Source organism: Sinocyclocheilus grahami, unplaced genomic scaffold (assembly GCF_001515645.1).
Source record: "Sinocyclocheilus grahami isolate Dianchi unplaced genomic scaffold, SAMN03320097.WGS_v1.1 scaffold58.1, whole genome shotgun sequence".
NCBI lineage: Eukaryota > Metazoa > Chordata > Actinopteri > Cypriniformes > Cyprinidae > Sinocyclocheilus > Sinocyclocheilus grahami.
In genome coordinates, this window is record NW_015505237.1 from 753,837 (window position 1) to 764,994 (window position 11,158).

Genomic DNA, 11,158 nt, shown 5'->3' on the forward strand with positions numbered 1-11,158 from the left:
GGGAGAAATTATAGAAATCAATACTTTTATTTAGCAAGGATGCTTTAAATTGATCAAATGTGATGATAAAGACATTTATAATGTTACAAAAGATTTCTATTTCAGATAAATGCTGTTCTTCTGAACTTTCTATACATCAAAGAAACCTGAAAAAAGTATACTCAGCTGTTTTCAACATAATAATAATAAATGTTTTTTGAGCAGCAAATCACAATAAAAATTCAGCTTTGAAATCACAAGAATAAATTACATTTGAAAATATATTCAAATAGAAAAGTTATTTTAAATAGTAAAGATATTTCAAAATTTTACTTTTTTGCTGTATTTTGGATCAAATAAATGCAGGCTTGGTGAGCAGAAGAGAATTCTTTATAAAATGTTCAAAATCGTTTGACTGGTAGTGTATATACAAGTAATACATTTTAATTTTAGTTTATTTTTCACAGTCTGGAGCCCTGGAATCATGCATTTCTAATTAGTTTGTCATTCTATCAGTTCCACCAGCTGAGAAGGTGGCAGTGTATTAGGACCTTGAAAAGATCAGAGGGGCCGCGAATAGCCAGGCCTGAGGAAGACTGGGAGCACTCATCATCATCATCATCATCGCTGCCCTACACAGCAGGGGCATCACAGGACACTAAAAACATGTACACTAGAAAAACTCTACACCACATGTACACTACCCTACAAAAGTCTGAGGTCAGGAAGATTTTTAAAAGAAAGAAATGAATACTGTTATTCCGCAAGGACGCATTAATTTGAAAATGACAGTAAAGACATTTATAATGTTACCAATAATTTGGCTCTTTTGAACCTTTTCTTTATCAAAGAATGTATCACGGTTTCCACAAAAAATATTGAGTGGTACAATTGTTTTTAATATGGTTAATAACAAGAAATGTTTCTTGAGCAGAAAATCTGCATATTAGGGGCCGTTTACACGACAACGTTTTCAGCCAAAAATGGGAAACTTTTTATGTGTTTTGCCTGTTCGTTTACACGACAACAGCGTTTTGGGGACTGAAAACGCATATTTTTGAAAACAGGTTTCAAAGTGCAAGTTTTTGAAAACACCACCGTTGTCGTTTCCGTGTAAACACCCAAAACGGGAATCTTTGAAAACGGTGACGTCATGCGCGTGCGCAGTACGTGTTAGGTATGCAGACAGCACCAACTACTGGCCTGGCATACGTAATATAGCGTTTTTGGCCATTTTCGCGGATATGTGTAAACGCAAATCGTTGTGAAAACGTTGTCGTGTATACGTGAAACTTTTAAAAAAAAACAAGGGAAAAATATTTCTGTTTTGTCGTGTAAACGTAGCCTTAGAATAATTTCTGAATGATCGTGTGACACTGAAGACTGGAGTAATGACATTACAGGAATAAATTACATTTTAAAATATATTTAAATATTACTAATACTTCCCAATATTACTTTTCAAATAAATGCAGCCTTGGTGACCTTACTGACCTCAAGCTTTTGAATGGTAGTGCAAACGCATTCACAGATCTTCTCTGCTTTGAACATACTGACACAGGAAGAAATATTACTGTAGGTCAGAGATTAAATATTCATTTAAAGATGTGAGACCGTACAAGGAATGTGTTGCCGCAGTGGCCGCAGACCACGCGCATGCCCTCAGGCTGGACTGGCAGAGCTGGCTGGGCGGGCTGCTCCTCTGGGATCACCATCACAGGACTAAGGTTGATGATCCGTCTGCTGGGGGCCCATAAAAACAATGTCAGTTTTTCACTTTCTACATATTGTAAGTATTATATTTAGTATGCTATTAAGTATGTATCTTGTTTGATAACCCTAACCCTATCCCTAAATTATTAATATGATCAAAACCCTGTTGTACAGTACCTACTACATGCTGTCTGTCATCTGATTAATAGTTTATAAATTTTTAGAAAATAAAAGGCCTTTCAGTGTAATTGTAAAAAAGCTTGTGGTACTTGTGTCTTTTAGCTGAAAGTGGCAAAATCCTAAATAATTTTTATATTGTTAGTAATATTTCAAGATGGACACTTACTGGACTGAGGTTTACTTGATTATCTATACATCTTTTTTTTTTTCCCGAAAAATCATCATTGTATTATATTGCATTATATGTTTTGCCCCCACAATAAAAACTACAGAGCTTTGATCATAAAACTAAGAATTTAAAAACCATCTAAGACTAAGAATACTGTGAGATATAGCGTGACAACTGACATTTACATGCATTTTATGTAAGCAGTCTATTATACAGTTATAAAAATCTCACTGATTTACATTACAAACTATCAGAATTTCATCTTACTTTTTAGCCATATAAGAATCAGCAACTGGAACAAATTGCATATTTTTGCTCAGTTTGGGCCTCAGAATAAAACTGAGAGAAATTAGATGTTTTTTCTTCCTCAAGAATGAGCAGCATCTTTGCTCAATTTTTCATTTCTTTAAAAAACACATCTTACTGACACCATTCACATGCACTGTATTATACTATATGAGCCATAAACGCATCAATGACACATATGCAAACTTTTACTTTTTTTATATTTAGGTAAAGGCTCAATCAGCTTTTTCACTTCAGAAATTAGATTTTTTTCTGACTATTATTTCATATGTCAGGCTTTTTACAGTGATTTCACATAATTCTCACAGCTGTTCTTTCACTACAATAATTCTATAGATGCTCAGACTGCTTTGTAAAAGCATATGAAATGTTTTGACAGTGCTAAGTGCAAACTCAAAACAGCACTGCTTGTTTGAGCGTTTATGGTAATGCACATCCGCAGTAATACTGTTGCAGATCTCATAACACATGCTGACTAAATGACCCTCTTAAGTGTGTCTTTAACACTTACCAGTTGGGCCGAGGGCATCCTATCCTCCTAGACGTGTCTTTACAGATTAGCAGGCAGTTGCAAGGACATCTAACATACTTCTTTCCTGTTGGTGGATTTTTTATAGGCTGTTAAAAAACAGACAAATCATGTTTCAGACGGGACCATGTAATAATATGCATGCCTTAATATAATAAATCTCCCTTATGATTCTGAATTTGCTTAACTGCTCTTGCTTAAGCATTCTTCTGCAAGAAACCAACAACTCTTTATGTAATAATTCTATTATTATAGGGACTAGTCTAGTCTGGCAACCTTAATGAATCTAGACAGAGCAACCTTTTAATACATCTTATTGAGGTCAGGTCTGCATAGGAATTTATGAAATCTGAATCGAGCTGAAGGTTTAATGTAATGCCACACATACTGTACTGTATATACACTAAACCAATATGAAATAGAGCTGTGTGAAGCCCTTTAAAATCAAACAAGATGGGAAACAAAACATCATGATTTTTGCTGTTATGTGAATCAGGTGACTCTGCAGTTCAGATTAAGCATCCACTGTTCATGTGAAGTGTTTCTTATGCAGACAATTCAATTACATTGAAATTCAACCCTCTTGAGCACACAACACTTATGGGTATGTACGTGGATCCTTCATCCCAAACACAATTACTTTTAGGCTCTATGAGGCAGTGAGGACTATATTGTGGACTAAATTGATCCATTATTCACTGATAAACTTCACCTCCACTAAAGCTTGTGTCTAGTCTGCATTCACACCCAGATTCAAAACTTGTGTTCTCAACAGCTGCAAATACTTTTGTGACTCTAACATTTTTGAATCTGAATATCAACGCAGCAATGACATTAAGCTCAGCAGAGGCGAAATGTCAAAGGAGACTAAAGAGACAAAAGAGAGCAAATTTGAGCTGTTTATGGTTGTCAGTCTATAACCCTATTCGCACGGGATTAGTATTATCTGGGGACCTTGTGTGATTTTGAAATTACCCCTTCCCCTGCCCACCCCCCACATCTGAATTTTGTGTGGTGCATTCGCACGGGATAAGCGAAGCTTGTGATTTTACTCGAATTTACTGACTTATCTCCCGGATACCCGGATGTCAAGGCTTTGAGAGTCCCGTTCTATGGTCCAGATGGATTTTAAAAAAGAAACTAATATAGTTTTGTGTGCTGTGTCATTTACATTTCACCAGGTTAAAATAATACCTCAAGCTTTATGCTTGATTTATTTGTAACACATTAACCTCAAAATCTTTTCAGCTTTCTCTTTCTGCAAACTGTATGGTGTAGCGATATGATGACAGCACCCAAAATACTATCAAACACTCTAACGCAGCTCCATTCTTCGCGGTAGATGGATAAAAAGGCGCACAGGAAACAAAAACATTGAAAAATGATATGCGACCCGCCAAATGCTGGCCGAATCACAGAGATGCCGATTCGCACGGGACTAATATTATCACAGGACTCGGTGTTCGGCGAAATATTGTAGGTCATTTGCAGGGGAAGTTTTACTTTACAAATTACAGACATGGCTGATTCGCACAGGATTAAGATCACAGACAACCTCAGCAATTATTACAAATGACTGGAGGTCACCAGGAGGTCACCATAAATATGGCTCAATCAATGAGAATTTAAAGTTGTAACAATCCATTTTAGAGAGTCTGTTTTCAGCCTTTGTTTCTAAATCAGGTGTATTATAACGTGAAACTTAATTTGATTACATTCTTTTTTCTTTTTACATCCATCAAGTTCCAAATAAAAAGATAAATGAGATGAAGATTAGTTACAATCAACCATAAATATGGCTCAATCAATGAGAATTTAAAGTTGTAACAATCCATTTTAGAGAAAATTTTAACGTGAAACTTAATTTGATTACATTCTTTTTCTTTTTTTTTTTTACATCCATCAAGTTCCAAATAAAAAGATAAATGAGATGAAGATTAGTTACAATCCCACTAAAGCTTGTGTCTAGTCTGCATTCACACCCAGATTCAAAACTTGTGTTCTCAACAGCTGCAAATACTTTTGTGACTCTAACATTTTTGAATCTGAATATCAACGCAGCAATGACATTAAGCTCAGCAGAGGCGAAATGTCAAAGGAGACTAAAGAGACAAAAGAGAGCAAATTTGAGCTGTTTATGGTTGTCAGTCTATAACCCTATTCGCACGGGATTAGTATTATCTGGGGACCTTGTGTGATTTTGAAATTACCCCTTCCCCTGCCCACCCCCCACATCTGAATTTTGTGTGGTGCATTCGCACGGGATAAGCGAAGCTTGTGATTTTACTCGAATTTACTGACTTATCTCCCGGATACCCGGATGTCAAGGCTTTGAGAGTCCCGTTCTATGGTCCAGATGGATTTTAAAAAAGAAACTAATATAGTTTTGTGCGCTGTGTCATTTACATTTCACCAGGTTAAAATAATACCTCAAGCTTTATGCTTGATTTATTTGTAACACATTAACCTCAAAATCTTTTCAGCTTTCTCTTTCTGCAAACTGTATGGTGTAGCGATATGATGACAGCACCCAAAATACTATCAAACACTCTAACGCAGCTCCATTCTTCGCGGTAGATGGATAAAAAGGCGCACAGGAAACAAAAACATTGAAAAATGATATGCGACCCGCCAAATGCTGGCCGAATCACAGAGATGCCGATTCGCACGGGACTAATATTATCACAGGACTCGGTGTTCGGCGAAATATTGTAGGTCATTTGCAGGGGAAGTTTTACTTTACAAATTACAGACATGGCTGATTCGCACAGGATTAAGATCACAGACAACCTCAGCAATTATTACAAATGACTGGAGGTCACCAGGAGGTCACCATAAATATGGCTCAATCAATGAGAATTTAAAGTTGTAACAATCCATTTTAGAGAGTCTGTTTTCAGCCTTTGTTTCTAAATCAGGTGTATTATAACGTGAAACTTAATTTGATTACATTCTTTTTTCTTTTTACATCCATCAAGTTCCAAATAAAAAGATAAATGAGATGAAGATTAGTTACAATCATATTCAAAAGTTTGAGGTCAATAAGATTTGTAATATTCTTGAAAGAAGTCTTATATGTTCACCAAGGCTGCATTTATTTTATAAAATACATCAAAAATAGAATTATTGTGAAATATTATTACAGTTTAATACAACTGTTTTCTATCTGAATATATTGTAAAATGTAATTTATTCCTGTGATGGTAAAGCTGAATTTTCAGCATCATTACTTCTACTACAGACTTTAGTGTCACAAGATCCTTCAAAACTAATTATAAATAAAACATGCTGACTTGCTTCTCAAGAAACATTTCTTATTATTATGTATGTTAAAACATTAATGTTGTGCTGCTTAATATTTTTGTGGACACCACAATACATTTTTTTCCAGGATTCTTTGACGAATAGAAAGTTAAAAAGAACAGCTTTTCTTTGAAAATAGAAATATTTTTAGTACTGCAAGTCTTTACTGTAATTTTTGATCAATTTAATGCCTCCTTGCTAAACAGAAGAATTAATTTCTTTCAAAAAGAAACCTTACTGACCCCAAACCTTTGAAGGATATAGTGTATATTCCATTAAAGTATTTAATTCACTGAATTAGTGAAATGTAGGCCTTACCACATGATTCTTTAATATTATTCGCCATTGAATTTTTGGTATATAATAAATACCATAAAATGTTACCATAAAAGTATGCATTAACTTGTGATACAGGCTTTTAAAGGGATAGTTCACCCAATGTAAATGTCATTAATTAATTAATTGCGCTCAAAAAGTATTCTGGTAGCTTCGTAAAATTACGGTTGAACCCCTGATGTCACGTGGATTATTTTACCGATCTCCTTGCTACGTTTCTGGACCTTGATCATGGTAGTACCCTTGCTGTCTATGGGAGGGTCAGAGAGCTGTCAGAATGCATCAAAAATATCTGAATTTGTGTTCTGAAGATGAAACAAGGTCTTACGGGTCTTGTTCGGCGTCCTGGGGTGTTACAAAGTATTTGTGAAATCTAGCTAACAACATATATATATTGTGTGTTGGAGTGGTCCAGATGCTACACAGTGATGCCATAATAGAACCATTTTTGGTTCTTCAAAGAACCTTTCAGTGAACAGTTCTCAAAAGAACCAGTTTGTCTTAGTGTGAAGAACCCCTTTCCACTATAAAGAACCTTCTGTGCAATGGAAAGATTCCATGGATGTTAAAGGTTCTTCATGGAACTATAGATACCAATAAAAGAGTGTATTGTTTGTTACAGATTTTTATAAGCTAAGTTGAGTAGTGCAAGATACAGCAACAATTACATACTGTATTACCAGTTTGGGTAAGTTAATAATGTACAGTCAGCCGGTCAATATTGCAAAATAAACCCAGACAGGGTGATCAGGTTTTGCATCACCCTGTCTGGGTGAGGTTTATTTTGCCATAATGACCAGCTCAGTTCCATTACTCCATGTATTATTCCACATTACTACAAGGCTATTTATCAAATATATAAATAAATGGGCTTGAATTATTGATTTGAATTCAAATTATTTCATTACGTGAGCAGAAAGAGACCACAGAACAATAATAGACATGAAACTATAGCACAGTTATGCACTAATTTGTTTTCCTGACATAAAGGTCAGCAATTTAGCAGTCATTATAAAACATATTTTACTTTGATTGACCAACAGAATGACGTATTCTAGAGAGCCGTGTAATAAGCAATGATAATTATTTTGTTGATAAAACCTCAGAAATGAATCAAACACTACAACTGCGTCTAGACCGTGCTTCTTGTCTTTAGAGCTAGAATCCACTAATATATGTCATATTTCTATTATAAATGTGTCTCGCTTTGAGTCCCATTCAACGGACCCAAAAATGCAGATTCATTGTGTTTAGCAATAAGTGCATCCTATTCACACTTTCAATTACTCCCTCCATTGTACAGTAGCTGGGCCATCAGCCAAACCCTGCACTCAGTCTCCGCTTGTTTTCAATATCACTGAAAGAGTTCAGAGCTCAGCCCCTGCTTATTCTCAGTGAAATTAAGACATGTTCCTCCTGCTGTCTGTCACTTATTCTGAGGTCACGCTGGCCAACGACAGTCATATTGCAGCCATATTGAACATGTGACACCACAGCAAAAACAACTGACAGCAGCTCTGGCCCCATGACCTCCCTCAGCTGTCAGGGATCATCCATCTCTCTATGTGCTGCTGCAAGACACCAAACACACATACCTGATCTGAGAATAATAAATCCTAATAAAGAAAAAGTTGTTGGGGAAGTCGTGGCCTAATGGTTAGAGAGTTGGACTCGTAACCCAAACGTTGCGGGTTTGAGTCTCGTACCGGCAGGTATTGTAGGTGGGGGGAGTGAACAGTGCTCTCTCCCACCTTCAATACCATGACTGAGGTGCCCTTGAGCAAGGCACCGAACCCCCAACTGCTCCCTGGGCACCACAGCAAAAAAAATGGCTGCCCACTGCTCTGGGTGTGTGTTCACTGCTCTGTGTGTGTGCACTTTGGATGGGATAAATGCAGAGCACTAATTCCGAGTATGGGCCACATGTCCCACTTTTTTTTTTTTTTAAAGTCCCTTGAGGATTAATAAAGTCACATTGTTTTGATTCTAATACTTATATATATATATAAAATATATATAAGAATGGAAAACTAGGTTGCACAAAAAAAACTTGATACAAGTTCTTATTTTTTGCATTTTACTCCAAATATTATATAATATGATCCCATTTCAAATATCATTAAAAATAAAGTAACTGAGTACAAAATTGAAAATTTGTAAATTGTTGCTAGGATTTTGAAATGTTTTTGAAAGATGTCTTAGGCTGCAATTGTTTGATCAAAAATGCAGTAAAACAGTAATATTATGAAATTTTATTATAATATAAAATAATACTCTATATCAATTTATTTTGAAATGTTATTTATTCCTGTGATGCAAAGCTGAATTTTGTCTTCAGTGTCACATGATCCTTCAGAAATCATTATAATATGCTGATTTGCTGCTCAAGAAACATTTATTATTATTATCATTGTTGAAAACAGTTGTGCTACTTAATATTTTCTGAAAACCATGATACATTTTGTTCCAGGACTCTTTGATGAACAGAAAGTTCAAAAGAACAGCATTTATTTAAAAAACATTATAAATGTCTTAAATGTCCCTTTTGTAATGTAATCAATGTAATGCATCTTTGCTGAATAAATGTATTAATTTCTTTCAAAACAAAAAATCTTACTGACCTCAAACTTTTGAATGGTAGTGTATCATAAATGATGTAAAGTGTGATTCAATGATTCAAAAACACCCTAAGGCTAAAGGAGTGTATTGTTTTCATTTTCTCATTTTAACAGCAAAGCATCCTATTAAACTAGTATGGTAGGAGTAATTTAAACCTATGGGCCTGTTCTACCTGCAAGCCTTTGCTGATGACATCAAGAACTTCAGCTGTCAGTCCTATGATGAGTTTGTATTTCTTCTCCCTTCACTTATATTCCTGTAGTATAATTTTAATGTTGCCATGAAATTGCTCTCCAGCCATTCTCTGACTGACAGCTTACGCTACTGCTCTTTCTCGTTTAGGAGGTTTGTTTCTTTGTTTCCATGTTGTTTAATGGGCTTTCTGCAGAAAAGAAAAGGAAAGAACATGCACTCCTAAAAAATAAAGGTGCTTAAAATGTTCTTCACAGCAATGCCATAGAAGAACCATTTTTGGTTCCACAAAGAACCATTCAGTCAAAGGTTCTTTACAGAACCATCTCATTCTTACCTTTTTATAATCTGAAGAACCTTCTTTTGCCACAAAGACACTTTTGTGAAACAGAAAGTTTCTTCAGATGTTAAAGGTTCTTTATGGAACCATTTAGACAAAAAGGTTCTTCTATGGCATCGTGAACCTGCTTGAACCTATGTCCCCATGGCACAAAAACAGCTGTGTCATGAACAAGTACTGTGCAACTTTGCTTTTTTTAAAGGTGAATAATTTCTGCACCACTAGCAGCACCAAACTAAACATCAAAAATAATTGAATAAACAATCCTTTCCAAACTCACGCCATTGGTTTAATGTTGCTGTGTCAGGATGATCAAACAAACAATTCAATGTTGTGAGACGCAGTGTTGAAAACATTATTAGCCTTTAAAGATGCCAAAGACTTAAACTACTTCAGTCTGTGTGCATTGAAATTATTTAATACACGAGTTTCACAATTTGAGTTGAATTACTGAAATAAATGAACTTTTCCACGACATTCTAATTTATTGAGATGCACCTGTATACATATCTATGGTCTACACTGGATGCGGCGCGGTGACATGACAAATCCCCGACAGAAAACTGCTGCTGCGTTTTATTCATAAAGTATTGACACAAATTTCAAATGATTTTCAAAGGTCGCTTTGTCGCGTCCAGTGTACTAGACAGACTTTAGCTGTTGCGGCGCAGACACGGTGTTACTCACCTATCGAGAAGAAACAAAGCAACCTCGGCATCCGATCACAGGCCTTCCGCTCCTGAGTTCTCTCCAGCGCTGGAAACCTGATCCGATATTTACACGGGTCCTACTTCTTGCCTTAAGCCTTCTTTTGTTCCGCAGCAATTTTCTCTTTTGTTTTTTATCTCTATCTTTCTGTCGCTCCGCTCGGGTAATGTCCGAATGTCCGTCCTGTGCACTGAACGCTCTCTCCTCCACATCATGAGTAGACACGCCCCTTACTGCTGATTGGCTACAAGTTTGTTTTGCTAGTTGGCCCGAATCAGTTACCCCACCTTTAAGGAACCAAAATCACTTCTCTGTACTGTTTTCAGTAGAGTAAAAAAAAAAATCTGAAGTTGCTGCTGTCTCACGTGCTTGGTAGTTGTGTACATTGTAGTAGGGGTTCATGCTGACAGTTCATAAGCAGATATCCTTATGCCTCACACACTAATATAGCAGATATTATATATATTAATATGGCAGATGGAAAGCACAGGTCTCATTTCTCTGACACCATCCTGCACTGTTTGTAAGATGAGAGGCCTTTTCCCAACCCTGGGTCCTGCAGACAGCTGTTGTTGCAACTCCCTCTCTGTCCGTCTTACTATCATGTTTAAAATAACGGAGAGGTTGTGCACCCCATGTGTAGCAGAGATTAGCATGCATTGACAATAGTGAATATGAGAGTGTACATAAGTCAGTAAATGTGTTCTAGTTTTTCCCCTTAATCCATAATCTGCAGCTGTATTAATAATGTGCAAAACTGCATTATTTTACACTGAAATTACAC

The 11,158-nt window shown here is 36.1% G+C and overlaps 1 protein-coding gene across 1 annotated transcript in view; it reads right to left on the bottom strand.

Moving 5' to 3' along the window:
• LOC107584351 (type 2 phosphatidylinositol 4,5-bisphosphate 4-phosphatase-like) overlaps positions 1-2,960 on the bottom strand; it is a 9,413-nt gene extending 6,453 nt beyond the window's left edge. The window contains exons 1-3 of the mRNA XM_016270927.1: positions 2,859-2,960; positions 1,599-1,722; positions 531-611 (exon numbers count right to left, since the gene is read on the bottom strand). Coding sequence (XP_016126413.1) covers positions 531-611; positions 1,599-1,694 — 177 coding nt within the window. The 5' untranslated portion in view covers positions 1,695-1,722; positions 2,859-2,960. The remainder of the gene's footprint in view (positions 1-530; positions 612-1,598; positions 1,723-2,858) is intronic.
• Between the last annotated feature and the right edge of the window lie 8,198 nt (positions 2,961-11,158).